This window comes from Brassica napus, chromosome C4 (assembly GCF_020379485.1).
Source record: "Brassica napus cultivar Da-Ae chromosome C4, Da-Ae, whole genome shotgun sequence".
In the NCBI taxonomy this organism is placed as follows: Eukaryota; Viridiplantae; Streptophyta; class Magnoliopsida; order Brassicales; family Brassicaceae; genus Brassica; species Brassica napus.
Genome location: NC_063447.1, coordinates 48,903,845 through 48,920,715, shown reverse-complemented (window position 1 = coordinate 48,920,715; position 16,871 = coordinate 48,903,845). Strand labels below are relative to the sequence as shown.

Below are 16,871 nucleotides of genomic sequence, written 5' to 3'. Positions count from 1 at the left end.
ATTACAACATCCAAAACTCAAATCCATTAGTGAAATGCGACTCTTGCAGAACAACTATGTTTTTTGTTTGAATGTTGAGAGTTACCTCTAAAACAACTCTCCTCCTTTATCTTTAATATCAACCTATAATCTAAATTAAGTTTTTCTTTCTTTAGATCTATGCACATGATACAACTCTTATGAGCTGTTTCATTTTCAGTTTCATTTTTATACCTCTATTAGAGCATAAGTTTTCTTGTTTTGGATATGCTACAAGTCTTCTTGTTTTGGAAATGCTTTCATGTATGGTATCAGAGCTTAGGCGAATTGAGATTTATATGTTCTTTCCTTCTTCTAACTTATGCTTGTGTTATAAATAGTGCATTAGTGGGTTTAAAAAAAAAAAAACTCTAGATGATTCTTGGCCCTCTCGAAGCTTCAAGCAAGTAGATGTAAAGAAATTTTCTCAGAATCATGTTGATTCACGACCTTTTGGAGATGGAGGAAACTAACACACCATCGAAGAAGAGATGGAGCTAGACTCCATAAAATATCTTGTTCGTGAGCCATAACAAAAAGACCCATATATATTGGGAAAGTGAAAGAAAAGCCGTGTCCAAGAAAAGCGCTGGTCATTTATTACAGTATTAAGATACTTCTTCATTACTATACTTAAGTTATGTCTGGTTTTTGATCTGAGACTGAACAGAGGGTAAAACTTATCGGTTTGTATTTTGAGAAGAACACTGTTGCATAGGTTAGAATAATGTATAGGCTGGGAATCGTGAAGCTAAATTAATGTCTGACTTGGTTGATAAGGACGTGTTCATATATGCTATATTTTGTCACTTTTGATGTACAATACAATGTTTTGCTGCATCCACATTAGCTGCTCCCTGGAATGCCAACGAGAATGTCAGATTGAAATGCAGAGTCTTGGTGGTATATAAATAGGAAGCAGAGAATGAGTAGAGTTATGTTAGTCGTAGGAAGCAAATTCTCTCAGCCATGGAATAGCCTAGTTGAGTTAAGAGGGTAAAAACTTTGACTCATTGTACAACAAGTAGGTAAAAAAAAAACTAAAGATATTCTCACGTTAGTGACTTCTTTAAAGTGATTAGAGTTATCTACTTACTTTAAATTGAGCTTCGACTAATCATGGTCTTTCAAAACCATTGGTATCTGCATTCAAACTTGACCTTTTACTTTCACTCGACAGCAAAATTTGCGGAGGAGTACTAAAGGTTCCAAGATCCAATTGCATTAGTGTTCCAACAAGTAATTAAATATCAAAAATAATTAAATGTTTTAAATTTTCAAGTAATTAGACATACAAATATGACTCTTATGAGCACATGAGAGTTGCTTCTCCTCCATCTTCAAAATCAGTCAAATTTTTTTCTTATGTGTTCTAAGTTAAGGTTTTCTCTTTTTACCTTTATCCACAGTAAAATTTCTGTGAGCTATTTCATTTTTAGTTATAATTGTTAGAATAATTTGGAGATGCTTTCACTAATTAAGTAGCTCCGAGATTTAACTTACAAATAGTCAAATACTACTACCGAGTTTAAACTCGAGTTATGATACAACGACAAGACAAACACTAGTACAAATTATTATATCAACAGAAAATCATAACGAATACTCTTTTCTTGCCAACACAAACACTAATTTAAAAATTAAAAGTAAAACAAAGTTGGTGATATCCTAAAAATAATACAAAAATATTATAGTGAACACATAACAAGAACGAGTTGCTTAATGTATATATACTTCGGCCTTCACAGAGAGGCTTGCAATTTGCAAAGTTAGTGTGTGAACGAAGATTAATAGTGTCCGTAACGGTACGATGGAGACTTAGCAGAAGAACTCATAGGGAATCTCTCAAATACTACTAAAGCCTCCTTCATGGTCGGCCTCTTTTGTGGAACTTGAGATGCACAACTATAACCCAATTTGAATAGACCAAGTAATAAGTCTTCTTTGCCTTCCAACTCGGACCGGATCGCCACATCAGCCATTATCAGCGCACGGTTGCCATCTTCTACTGTTAGCCCATTTCCAATCCCGACCTCATCTACCGACACGATTTTCCCTGTAAGAAGCTCGAGGAGGATCACTCCGAACCCGAAAACGTCCCATTTCGGGTTCGGTTTGAGGTTGCGGAGCGACTCAGGTGCGCAATAAGGCGATACTGGCCCGACCGAGCTTGGACTTGGGCTCGGTGTAGGCCCGAATTCACGTGTGGACGCTGATGCGGATCGCTTGCTACTGAAAATTCTAGATGACCCACTAGCTCGGTTATAGCTAGTATCTCCAGCAAGAAGCCTTTCGAGACCAAAATCACCAATCTTAGGCTCCATGTCTTGCCCCAAAAGTATGTTACTAGGCTTTAAGTGACCGTGCACATGTTTCTTCTCGTGAAGGTAAGCAAGCCCACGAGCCAAACCTTTTGCTATCTTGAGCCGAGTCTCCCACGGTAAATGGCACGGCGACGACCCTCCTTTCCCTATCCAATCGCAAAACAAAGTCAGCAAATATGCGCAAGATAGCAGGAGAAAGCAAAGTAGCAAAGTTTGGCCCACAATTGACTTATGAAAACATATCTAACTACCACCAACCTAAACAAGATCCTGGCAAGTTACACTAACATGTGCCTTTACCATACGATATAATGCTAACATGCGCTTTTGTCATGAAAAGAGAGTGGTTGAAATGAAATAGAGATGATGTTGACTCACTGTAACGTGCGTTGACGAGACTACCATTAGGGACAAAATCGTAAATGACCAACTTTTCGTCGGTGCCCCAATAGAATCCACGGAGACGAACCAAATTCGGGTGTACCAATTTGCCAATCGCTCGCACATGTGCCTCAAAGTCCTTAAACCGGCGTTGTTGACTCATACCGTTCTCACCTAACCGACGAACCGCTAGAACCGTACCGTCCTCGAGAACCGTCTTGTACATTATACTCGAACCGGTGGCTCCTAAAATGTAAGCAGAGGCCTTAAGCAAAGTCTCTACTTCGAGCTCCTTCTCTCCTCCATCAATGGTCACCAACGTCCCTTTCTTGGCCTCTCCTGGCCCTTGATGTTCTTCTTCTTCGTCTTCCTCTTCGGTTTCATCTGTTTCTTGACTCTTACGTAGACATGACCATTTAACGAATCTATTGGATTGTTCTGGAGAGGAAGAGGACGTAGTTGTTGACGATGATGGTGATAATGAAGTTGTGTCTTTAACCTCGTTAGCTTCTAAACTTTGTGCGTTCTTCTGCATGTTATTCTTCTTCTTGTATCTATAAACGTAGAAGAAAACAAGAGCAAGGATTCCGATTCCGGCGATATCTCCGACTATGATCCCGATTATAACTCCAGGTCTTAAACCGGTTCGGTTATTTGATTTGTTATTTTCCGGTCCGACCGAGTCAGATTCTGGATTTGACCCGAGTGTTTTCGGTATGGCTGCGAGTGCAGGCGTAGACGTCGGTGTGACGGCGGCTGGAGAGGAGGGAATAGGACATGGGTTCCGGGTCGGAGTTCCGCATAAACCCGGGTTTCCAGAAAACGAAATTGACTTCTGGTTAAGGAAAACCGGAGAATCTGGGATCGAACCGGTTAGATTGTTAAAGGAGAAATCCACGGTGGCGTTTCGAGGGAAACCGTCGCCGACATCAGGAGGAACCTCGCCGGAGATTTGGTTATAGGAGACATTCAGGTACCGGAGACTGTCGCCGGAGAAATCCGGCGGTAATGAACCGTTGATCAGATTCGAGGAGATGTCTAGAAACTGAACCGATCTCCATCCGCCGGGAAGCTCGCCGGAGAAGTAGTTGTTCTTCAGAGAAACCTCCGTTAAGCTTCCAAGAGACGCCAAATTGGCCGGTAACTTTCCCGCCAAGATATTATCGGAGAGATTTAACGTCTGGAGGTTGTGCATATCGCCAACCGACGCAGGGATCTCGCCGGAGAACAAGTTGTTTGAGAGGTCTAGAAAACGGAGCTCACCGGCGGCGAAAAACTCAACCGGTAAGGACCCGTTGAGCGAATTGTTGGAAAGATCGAGGCTTTGGAGGTTTTGGAGGAAACCCAGATCGGAAGGAATCGAACCGGCGAGCTTGGAGTTCGGGAGAGACAAGGTCACAACTCTGAAGTCGTTATTACACAACACACCTCGCCACGAACAGGGATTGTCGTGATCGTAGCTCCATGACTGCAACAAGGACAGAGGATCAAGAAGAACGGAGTATTTGAAACTCATCAAGAGAACTCCATCAGAGTTTAAACCTGAGGAAACAAGAAGGAGACAAGAGAATGAGAAGAAGAACAAGATCGGTGAAACTAATTCTGTTTTCATGGCTTCCAAGGACGAAACCGCATCGCTAGAGAGAGAGAGAGACAAGAGGTGAAAAGAGAGAATTAAAGAAGAACTGAGAGCATGTGAAAGGGTAACAGCTCACACACGAAACCAAACCTCTCTTCCTGCTCTCTCTGCAAAATATGCAGAGTTTTATAAATACTATAATCAATGCGTTTTTGCACTTTCAGTTTCCAGGGTTCATTAATCATTGAATATTCACAAGTTTATTTCTTGAAATTAGCACCCATTATAAATGAATAATATTTGCCGGGAAAATAGTATTAAATGAAAGTATTTGAACAAAATAAAACTTTTAGTTAAACACCTGAGTTATAGCACAAAATACAAACGACTATATTATCTACTTTTACAAATAACCGATGATAAAATTAAACATCAAATATATATGGAAAATAACCTACTTGTTTTTTGTTTTATCAAACTGCATTTTTCTGTCAATAAAAGCCATTAAAATGTATTTTAAATTCATCTTATTATCTGAAAAAATCTTCAAACTGAAAAAAATAAAATTAAAATATCCAATCATAAATTTGATAAAAATAAATTATGGGAAATTGCAACCAATAGACCAAAAAAAACAAAATTCACTGACTAAAAACATCCCCAAAAGCAACTTTATATTTGAGGTCTAGAAGTGACCTTCTCCAATGGTAAACTTTTAAAAAAAAATTAAAGTTTTATATATTTATATTATAGCCCTTACTTTAGACAAAAATCAAATAAAAGTAAAAAACTTTTATAACAACTAAAATCATACAACAAAAATATTATAAACAATATTTATTAATAAACCATTACGTTCTAATAGCAAATTACATATAAAATAAAAGACTTAAAATACATTATTCATTATTATTATTCCTATAATGCTCTCATATATGATCAATTAGTGCATTTCAAAGTGATAATGTTTGTTTAATATTATTAAAATATCTTGCTTTGTTTTTTATCTAAACATTTATATATTTATTTAAATTTATATGTAGAAGTTAAATTTATAAGAACATATATAAAAGATATAAAATTGTATGGATTAAAATGATAAACAAGAAAGTTATCAAGACTTTTTAAAAAACATACAAGTACAATGACCAAATAAATATGAAACCTCAAATATAAAGTTTTATACAGTGAAACCTCAAATATAAAATTTCCTTGTACAAAACCTTATAATTTGAGGTTTTGAGGTTGTTCTTAGAATACATAATATTTTATATTTGAGATTTGAAGGTTGTTCTTAGAGATGTTCTAACTAAAAACATCCCCTCTCTTCTACTTTCTCTGTTTACTCTTTATCTGTCTCTCTAAAAATCTAATTTCACTTTTTTTTTTTTGGCTATTTAGCAAATAAACCTATAAATTATTAGGCTAATTTGATTAAAAGAATTATTAGGTTAGCCTGCATAGTATATATATATGTATATAAGTTTATGTTATAACTATATTATTATTTCTTACAAGAAACCAGAATCTTATAGGTCGTAGGATTAAATAGCTACAAGACATCATGATCTGCAGTTACAGCTTGTTTAAATTTATTTTTTCCTTTTGACTTTACATAGATCCTTCAGTTTTGTTTACTATTTTTGTTTCTTTTGTTCATACACCAAGTAGATCAAACAATCAAAATCGAATCTAGCTTAATTTCTTTACAGGAAATTATTTGTTTTTAATTATATGGTTCGAATGTCTCTGCTGTTTTTTATCATTATTATCAGCTTTTTGGTAATGGGTTCTTACAGGAATGATCTTTGCGCAAATGGCTTCCATGTGCTGCTTTTATTTATTTGCTGGTTATGATTATTATGATTTATTGTTATATCAACCGTCACGGAGATTCTGCAAACAATTTATTTATGACAAAATCAGTTTTGTCTACAGGTTATATGATCTAATTGGAGGTCCATATGCTTTAAGATTATCTAATAGATAAAAACATTTAGTGTGTTTATTTATGATTATAACTTATAATATACAGTGTGTATCTAATGTTGGTACCCAATCACAATTAGGCCAATCCAAAAAGTTAGGGGGTTACGAGAAGATGAATTTTTATAGAGTTTGTGAATTTTAAGAACTAATAGGTTTAAAAAAGTTATGTGGATTACGAAAATTTATATACATTGACTTATGAAATTTGATCATAACTTTTTTAGATTGGTATAAATTTTTCATGAATTTGTATTACCTCTTTTTTATAATTCTTTTGCGAAGTAAATATATAATTTATTAATTTTTCTAATAAAATAGTATGATTATTTTTTTCAAATTAGAAAAAAAATAATAATAGTGATACATACAAAATTATGCAATTCTCTTATATATATTTTCTAAGTTTTTGTCACAAAAATAACAATAAGAGAGAAAAATGACCAAAATAGGTTTTATTAAAAAGACAAAAGACTATTTTACCCATTGTTTATAGATATATTAATAATAAAAATAATTAAAATAATTAAAAGTTTTTTAAAAATTTCGAATTATATGTTTTTAAATTTAAACTTTTTTTTAATTTTTAATACTTTTTTCAAATTATTTTCGCAAACTTTTTCAAATTTCTTTTTAAAATTCAAAAAATGCTTTTTGAAACTATTTAAAAAATCATTTTAACTTTTTAATATTTATAAATATAATTATATATTCAAAATGTAAAAGTATATAAACTGTAATAGAATTGTAGTTTTGGTCATATAATTTAGATTTAAAGTGCAATAGATATTTGGTAAATATAACTATTTTGTTTTCTAGTTTTTTTTATCACATGAATTTTGAAAATCTCATGGATACATACAATATTTTGAAAGTTGAGTTTTATGAGTAAAAATGAATAAACTTCATCTTCCAATAACACTAGGTTTAGTTAGAATTAGAAAATCAATAAACTTTTTGAATAACAAAAGATTTGAATAGATTTTTGAAATTCTTAAACCAATAATGGTGGACTCTATTAAAAATTTTAAAATCCAAGAATCAATGACAATGGAATCTCAAAATAAATTCACGAGAATTCACTTACCAAAATAATTATGATATGCTGTAAATAGATTAAATTCGGTAACTCCTCCGATGTCATGCGTTGATGGATATGAATATTTACAAAATAATTAGGTAATATTTGCAATTTATTTATTTATAAATGTGTTAAATATCATTATGCTATTATATTATTATACATGTAATGAATATAATAATTTGAACTACTTGATTTTGCGCAGTTGCATTATTTCAAGTAACCAAAACTAACGTAGTCTCTTTTTTTTCTATAACCACCATTATTTTATTAGATTGGAAGTCTTCATTTGGGGTTGATCGTAATTGTTGTAAGAAGAGTTTGATATATGTGAAATATGTTTGTTTGATTAGCTTTAATTCTCTGAAATGTGAGATATTGGAACTATTCATAGATTGTGATATTGTCCTCATCACATTGTTCTTCATATGCAATTGTAGATCAATGTGCAGTTTGTTGCTTATATTCAAAAACTCTTTATAGTGAATAGTGATGCCTTGATTTATAGAAACAACGACGTCCAGACAATCTAAGCAACAAAGGCTACACTGATTTCCTTCTTATCTCCTTCGAAAATTGAATCATTTTTACAATTTGACAAAGTAATTGTTAACTGATATAATAGTTTTCTTAGAAAACTGTAAATTGCTTATTGCTTTAAAAAGGTTTTGCCTTCACACTACAAGAAAACATATTTTTTACTAGGACAGTATTCGTTGTAAATTCGTCGTAAACGGGGTGTTACGACGAATTAACGTCGAAAGACGTTTCGTTGTTAAACGTTGTTAAAAGTCCGTCGTAACGGAGGTTTCGTCGTAAACGACTCGTTATGTTTACGACGAAATATATTCCTCGTAAAGCGCAGAGAAAGGATTCGTCGTAAACGCCACGTAAGACTTCGTCGTAAAGCCCACGTAATTATTTCGATGTAAAGTACACGTAAATACTTTCGTTGTAAATCACTCGTAAACATTTCGATGTAAAATCCTCGTAAATATTTCGATGTTAATCACTCGTAAACATTCGATGTAAACTCCATGTAATGTTTACGAGGAGTTTACATCGTTTCTTATTATATTATTATTAATTAGTATATAATAGATTTTAATTTATATTTAATATTCAGAATTTAAAATAATTTAAATTTTAAAACAAAATATGAAATTGGAAAACATATTTTAAAAAGTCATACAATAATATTTAAATTCATAATACAAACAGAAAAAAAAAAAAACTACATATTGTCGAAGTAGTTGGTGGGGTTGCTCGGCTGTTGACGGGTTGGATCGGACTCTTGGGGATCTCGTGGCTCGTCTCTCACTCAACATTCTCTGCATAACCGGGTTTCCCACGGCCATCACGTCTAGCAAATCCTTAAGAGAGTCTAAACGAACCTGCTGGCTATCCATTTGAGCCTTCTGGCTATCCATTTGAGCCTTCATCTGAGCAGTCTCTTCATCCCGTCTCGAAGTGTATGACGAAGTTGCCCTTGCAACTTCGTTAACAGAGCCTATACCGACTATCCGTCCCTTCTTTTTAGGAGCCACCTATAAAATCAAAACATATATTAATATAGTTAATTATGTTAAAATATTTAAAATAATGTAAACTAAAATTTTAAGTTACCTCTTCGAAGATTCTGTCGACCTCTTGGGTGGACAATGTGACTGGTGTGAAATACATAGGTGATGTGGTGACCTTTGCAACTGGACCTTGAACCAATTCGTGAAACCATACGGGATAATAAGGATCGTCATAATCTACCTGCAAAAAGCAGTTATTCTTAATTAATATTGAAGTATCAAAACACTCACTTAATTAATCAATGTATGAGATATATTACGTACCTGTGATTTTAACCACTTGACAAAGTGCTTATCTTTACGTGTGTCCACATCAGTTGCAGATATTCCTGGTATTGCTTCTTCAACTTGAGATACAAACATGCTGCAAATTAAACAAATAATCAAGTCATACATAATTAACTGCAATTCATATAACTAACATTCACAAAAATATTTACCTTTCAAAGTAACGGGTCACTGCATCCTCGCAGTTGAGCAGAATATAAGTGAGGGCACTATGTTTATCTTCTTCACATGACCACCATACTTCTTTCGTTTTACCACCATCAATTGGATATGATGTCGGTACTCCACCATCATCATATCTTCTAGGAACTCTTTTCCTCGTACGAACAGTTGGAGCAAAGTAGTATGATGTGAAGTTAGATGTTTCGGCTGTCAAACTTCCTGCAACTATTGAACCTTCCACCTTTGCAAGATTTCTTGCTTTCACCTTCAAATGTTTCATCTGTCGCTCATACGGATACATCCATCCGTTGTGAACAGGTCCACGAAGCAATGCTTCATACGGTAGGTGGACAACTAGATGCTCCATGATGTCAAAAAATGAAGGAGGAAATATCTTCTCCAGGTTGCACAATATGATCAGAATGTTATGATGAAGTTGTTCGATGACTTCTTCCTTGAACGTACGTGTGCTGAGATCTCTGAAAAAAACGCTGATGGCTGTATATTGCAAAAGTAATCAAATTAATAACATTTCATAACATATGTATATATATTAACGTTTTATAATTACCTGCAAGTGCTTCATGGACATTTGCTGGAAGGAGCTCGGCAAAAGCAAATGGAAGTAGTCGTTGCATAAACACATGACAATCATGACAATCATGACTCTTCATTCCGGAGAACTTTTGACCTCGTTCAACACATCTTGACAGATTTGAAACATAACCATCAGGAAACTTAACTTCTGATGCAACCCAGTCAAACAAGGTTGTTTTGGCTTCTGATGACAACCGGAAGATGAGAACATGAACGTTTCCATTGCTCTTGATATGTAACTCACTTCTTGAGCAAATATCAGGTAAGTCCATCCTTGACTTTTTGTTATCTTTTGTCTTCCCAGGGACGTTAAGTAATGTATTCATGATGTTCTCAAAAAAGTTCTTCTCAATATGCATGACATCCAGATTGTGGCGTAAGAGAAGATCCTTCCAATAGGGTAGCTCCCAAAATATACTCTTCTTATGCCAATTGTGAGACACACCATATCCATCAGGCATATTTCCAGGAACATGCCAATTTCCTCCAACTTTAACTGTTTCCTGAGCTCCGTAATAATCAATGTCTGCTTCAATCTGCTGGCCGGTGAGATATGGAGGAGGACCGTCTCTGACAATTTTTTTGTGCCGAAACAATGTCTTATTTCTTCTGTACGGATGGGCAAGTGGAAGAAAGCGACGATGACAGTCAAACCAACAACTCTTCCTACCATTCTTCAGTTGAAAAGCATCCGTCGATCCAAGACAATATGGACAAGATAATCTTCCATGTGTTGTCCAGCCAGACAACATCTCATAAGCAGGGAAATCACTTATCGTCCACAGCAGAACTGCTCGCATCGTAAAATTGTTTTTCAAGGAACAATCGTGCGTCCTCACCCCTTCTGACCACAATTGCTTTAGCTCTTCTATCAACAGTTGAAGAAAAACATCAAGAGACCGTTTTGGATGCTTCGGCCCAGGGATTAATATGGTCAAAAATAGAAATTCTTGTTCCATGCACATATCCGGCGGTAAATTGTACGGCGTAAGAATGACTGGCCACAAAAAATATTGTCTACCAGACATTCCAAATGAACTAAATCCATCGGTGCGTAACCCAAGATAGACATTCCGAATATTTGTAGCAAAATCTGCGTGTACCTTGTTGAAATGTTTCCACGCACTTGCGTCTGATGGATGTGCAACCTCACCATCTCTCTTGACATGTTCCGCATGCCACCTCATCGATGCAGCAGTCCTCTCAGATTGATATAATCTTTTCAATCTGTCTGTAATTGGTAGGTACCACATCCTTTGGTACGGTACCATATTCCTCCCACGGCCTTGCGGTTTGAATCGTGGTTTTTTGCAGAATCGACACTCTTCTAACTTGTCATCTTCTTTCCAGTAGATCATGCAGTTGTCGATGCAAACATCAATCATCTCCGAAGGCAACCCAAGACTATAAACCAATTTCTGAATCTCATAATAAGATTCAGCAGACACGTTGTCTTCTGGCAAATACTCTTTAAACAACTCCGCCCATGCATCCATGCAATTCTCAGGTAAATTATGATCCGTTTTAATATTCATCATCCTAGCTGCTAGAGACAATTTAGAGAGACCTTCTCTACAACCAGTGTAGATTGGTTGATTTGCAGCATCTAGCATTTCATAAAACCTTTTTGCATCCAAATTAGGTTCTTCTACATTTCCAGTTCCATCAGCTATTGTTGTAGTTGTTTCTAAAAATGCATCACTAATCATATCTTGAACCCTATCATGATCTACCATCTGCTCATGATCTTGATGATAAGTATATTCATTATGCAAATGATTCGGTTCTTCACTATGATGACCATCCTTAAAATTATTATTACTACTAATAGCTTCATTTCCCCCATAACCCTCTCCATGTTGATACCAAATGTAGTACTGTGGTGTAAATCCTCTGTTTACTAAATGCTTCCATACAGTTTCACTACGTGCAAATTTTGAATTCTTGCATTTCCGACAGGGGCAGAACATCTTACCGCTTTCCTGTGTGATCGGTGTATAGCCCGCCTGGTGCATGAATGTCTCTAGCCCGCTCAGAAATGCGTTTGTCACCCTCCCGTCGGAATCTTTGTGCAAATACATCCAACTCCGTAACTCGTAAATACTACCGCCACCGGCCATTTTTTTCTTAAATTTTTTTTTTAAATCTTTTTTTTTCGGATTTTTTTTTTCGGATTTTTTTTTCTCCCGTTTGTGTGTTGTGAGGAAGAGAGTTGTGGGAAATGACATATATATAGAGAAATTTTCGAGTTGGGTAGTTGAAATATAACAACGATTTTACAAGGAATATTTTACATGGATTTTACATGGTTTTAACATATTATTTACAACGACTTTACGACGAAATTAGGTAAGTTAAAGCACATTGAATACACGTTTTCACCTAAATATAACGGTAACATGCTTCGTTGTAATGTCGATGTAATGATTACGACGTATTTCTCATTCTACGTACATTCGTCGTAAACTTACATGGAGTTTACGACGAAAGTTAGATTCCTCGTAATTTCGTTGTAAAGACCATGTAAATTTACGACGAAATATTTTCGTCGTAAATGTTCGTTGTTATGGGCACGTTTTCTTGTAGTGTCAACTCATAGGTAAAACTTTTTTTAGAGGGAGATAGTCTTTCATATATGAAGGATTCATTATAGCAAATCAAGAATGAAGAGTTGATTATGATTTGTTAAGCATATCAAGGGTTCATTACTTTGGAAGTTTTGTTTATTTATTTTCCATCATTTCAATGAAGATCTTATCATGTGTATGATACAAAGCTAAACATTCAGCTAAAACTAATCAAAGATAAATGTTTTATACTTTTAATCGTTGTATAAAAACTATCCATTTTATTTTTTAATATTTATGTAATTTGAAAAAGATTAGCAAAAACACTCAAAACGAAAAATCTGAAAAATACAAAAAAAAGAAGAGTGTTTTTCCGAAATATGAAATTCAAAATTGTATTACTGTTTCAAAGTAAAATTACATAGTATTACTTTTTGTTTAACGTTTTTATGCAATCATAATTTATTTAATAGAAATATCAATTTTGTGACATCGCATGTTTACATATTTGTAATACTATTGTTAAATACTATTACTTTAAATATATTTCCTTTAATATTAATGTAATTTGGGAAAAATATTAAGCAAAATATTAAAGTCAGAATTGTTAATAGTGGTATATATATTTTATATAGTTTAATTCATTTAGAGTGTTAATGTAATATATTACTGTGAGAATTAATGTAAATGCAACACATATGAAAAAAAAAATTCTAAAATAATATTACAGAGATTACCAATTACCTAAGCAACCATAAATTTGTTTCATAATAAAAATAAAATGGAAAACCGTAATTAAACTAAAGTTGAAAGTTTTGCACCTCATAACTAAATATATTGTTGTGTCATGCAGAACCTCGTAATCAAAGTTGCAAAATATCATTGTAATTTACTAATAACCAATTTAAAAATAAAATAAAATAATAATAAATTTTAATTATATAATTAAGTAAAATAATTAAATTAATACAATGTAATATTTTCTTTCTATCTTCGATACACGTTAGTTCTATAAAATGTTCATATTTTAATAAGATTAATGATACTTTTATATTTAATAAAAAATAATTTAATTTTCATGACTATTTGTATTATGTACTTTGGTGTAATGTTAGTTAAATCATATTTAAGCGGATAATTAGTAATATTTTTCAGAAAAGTTGCAATATGTTTCAATTTATATTCTAAACTATTAACTATGAAATATAAAAATATGTTGCAGAGCTATAATTTTTTTTATGTTGAATTTTTATATATTTCTTTTTTGTCAAAAAATGAATATAAAAATTTCTTAACATCTTTTAGAAAACAATTATAGGTCTGCTTGAAGAAAAATTAAAAATATGTGGAAATGTAAAATATATATTTGAATTTGCTACAATTAGCTAAAAGATTTTTTTTTAAACTTTTCGAACATTATAAATTATTATTTTTCTCTGATTATAATGATTTTAGCTATACTACATTAAAATATTTAGCAATCTATTTCTAAATATAGTTTTGTTTCCATTACCTTAAATTATTTAGTAATAAATGACGTAGTGAGATAATTAAAAATTGTCTTTTCATTTATATAGTTTTAATTTTAATAATTTTCTTTTAAAATTAAAATTTTCTAAATTTAAAATTTTATTATAAGTAGCCGGTTTGAACTAAATTTGTAGTTAATTTTGATTTGATTAATAATTTTTTTAGATTTTGATAAAACAATATTATCTACTCTTGTATTGATTTTATTAATTTCAATAAGCATATCCCAGATAATTATTTTCTAGAATGCATTTATTGAGCTAACATGTCCTAATTGATTCTTTAAATCTTGGTTGATTTATTTATTTGTTGTTTTTACTCTTATCGACTAATAATATAATGATATTATATTATATGATTAACATTTTATCATTGTAACTACTTTGATAAACAAAAATAAATAAAAAGGTAAATATTTTTTTGTTAAAGAACTAAACTACTAATCTTTTTATTTGTATTTTAACAAAAATATTATTTTATTTGTTTTTATTTCTACTTGTATAGTTTATTTGTTTTATTCTATTTAGAGAAACTATTATTTTATTAATTTATTAGTATATGAGGAAAATACAAAAATAGTTTCAACCTTTCTATAAGAAGTTCCTCTTAATTAGTATACAAGTTGAAGAACAAATATCTCACCCTAGACCTTGTCCTTGGTAACCAATAACCAATTATTAAATCTCTTATGACCACGGATAAGAAAGCGTGGCCCCGCAATATTAAAATCATCCATATAAAATAAAATGGGTGTGTACGTTCATCATTTCACTCGATTGCTGTTCTTTTTCCTTTATTTTTATCTTCAGCTTTCTTGTATTCTTCCATTTTTAATATACTGTTTAGTAAAAGGTCGGTGTGTTAGCTTTACCCACTCCTAAATAAAATAACTGATTAAGTTGATAAAATTCAAAAGTTGTTGGCATACTTTAACTGCAGCTAAATCTAACAGTAAAAGCCACAAACTGTCTTGTTAGTTGTTAATGGGGTTTTTTTGCATGAGATCAGTATGTGTTTGTTTGACCAAAAAATAGTATATGTTTTCTTAACAGATCACTGGAAAATTTGATGAAATTGCCTTATTAGAGGCTTATCAGTTCAGAAAATTTAACATCCGGTTAGTGACGTTAGTCAAGTGTACACTTATCTTTAACTAGGGTCACTTGGGTGCAGGGACGTCCATGCAACATTTTATAAAAATTAGTACAGTGATGTGAGGAAAATCTTACAAATTCATTTCTAGATGTATCCAGATGTGTGCTTAGTGAAACTAAATATGGAAGAGTGTTAATATTAATCGTGTTTGAGAAGATAAATAATGATATAATTGGTCGATATTTAATTTTCAACAAAAATTAACTCCCTTCAACAAGATTCTAAATAAAAAAAAACAAGATTCTAAATAAAGCAAGAGTTGACATGATAAATTGCAAAAAATAGTTCAGCTGTTTAAGACTACTTAAATTACCAAAGAGAGTTCGTTTTTCGATAACTCATGTTATGTGCTAATTACGTTAATTTTGCTTGCAATAGCAAAATAGAGTACAACCAAAAGAAACCAAGGCAAGTGGAGGTCAAATCAAATTTGATTCATAATTAAAAGTATAAAGTGTTTGCTTTTAGCTCTATCGCCACTTATTTTTTCTTTATTATCTTCTCCATTAGACTTTTATTTCCTCGTTACAGAAAAAATAGTATGGTTGTAGTCTTGTGGACAAGGGAACTAGAAAGTAGGAACTTGGCTATGTACGTAGTGGTAATTTTGAAGTAAGAAGCAAAGTGTCTGAACTCAAACGTTACTTGTTGCCTAGAAACAGGATCTTGTTCCTCAAATTCTCTTCGTGCTTTAATAAAGTTCACAAGTTTCGTGAACTATAATTAATCAATCTCATTGGAATTTTCCGTATATATTGATCGTTTATTCTGTATACTATAAAACTAGGAGTTTTCATGCGCCATGCGCAGAAATAGTAATTTTTAACATAATATTTTTTATTTTAAAAGAAAATTTTGATTTATATTTCAACATTATTAATTTATATTTTAACTTCAATAGTTATAAAAAATCATAAACGTATTTTTTTTAATTTTATTTCTTTTGATTTGGTATAACTATTTAAATTTTAATAAAGATAAAATTAGATTTTATAAAAATAGTTTTAATTATATTATTGTGTTTAATGATTATTTATTTTAAATATATATATATATATTCCCATCTAATTTTAAATATATATATATTTACATATTAATATAAATTCTAATAAATTTGAAACTTTGTTTGTTTTACTTAAACTGAAAAATCTTTTGTTAATTTAAATGATGAATATGAACAGATATATTTAAATAATGTTTAAATATTTAACTATCAAATTTTTTTTGGATTAGTGTTTCTTTATTTAGTTTATTTTTATTAATGTGAGATACATATATATTATTATTTTAATTGTGATATATGAATTATTAATATATTTAATAGTTTACCTTATATAAATATTTATATAGAAAATTGACATTAAAGATGATATATGAGTTATTTTTATTACCATATTTAAAATTTCTGCAAAAATATTTAAATTTTTATAAAAAAATTTTACATCTCACAATTAATACGATGTCATGTCATCTATATTAAGTATCATGTCATATTTTTTTCAGCGAAAATGATTATAGTAACGACAAGTGTATAAATCACTTCGTAAATATAGTCTAAGGGATGTCTGGATTGGCAGCGGCACGTGATCAAGATATGACAATATGTAGCATCGAAATAAT

At 32.0% G+C, this 16,871-nt stretch overlaps 1 protein-coding gene across 1 annotated transcript; it reads right to left on the bottom strand.

Moving 5' to 3' along the window:
* Positions 1–1,511: 1,511 nt before the first annotated feature.
* Positions 1,512–4,587, bottom strand: LOC106396885 (probable LRR receptor-like serine/threonine-protein kinase At4g37250). The gene is made up of 2 exons (XM_013837388.3): positions 2,721–4,587; positions 1,512–2,488 (listed from the first exon to the last, which is right to left on the bottom strand). The coding sequence occupies exons 1-2, from the start codon at positions 4,333–4,335 to the stop codon at positions 1,806–1,808; spliced, it is 2,298 nt and encodes a 765-aa protein (XP_013692842.2). The 5' UTR covers positions 4,336–4,587; the 3' UTR covers positions 1,512–1,805.
* Positions 4,588–16,871: the final 12,284 nt, after the last annotated feature.

What these genes read in the sequence shown, in the direction of transcription:
- LOC106396885 (XM_013837388.3), bottom strand. Translation starts at nt 4,335, where the DNA reads ATGAAAACAGAATTAGTTTCACCGATCTTGTTCTTCTTCTCATTCTCT. An exon ending in TCTCGTCAACGCACGTTACA is followed by an intron (nt 2,489 to 2,720) that starts GTGAGTCAACAT and finishes GCGATTGGATAG; the next exon opens with GGAAAGGAGGGTCGTCGCCG.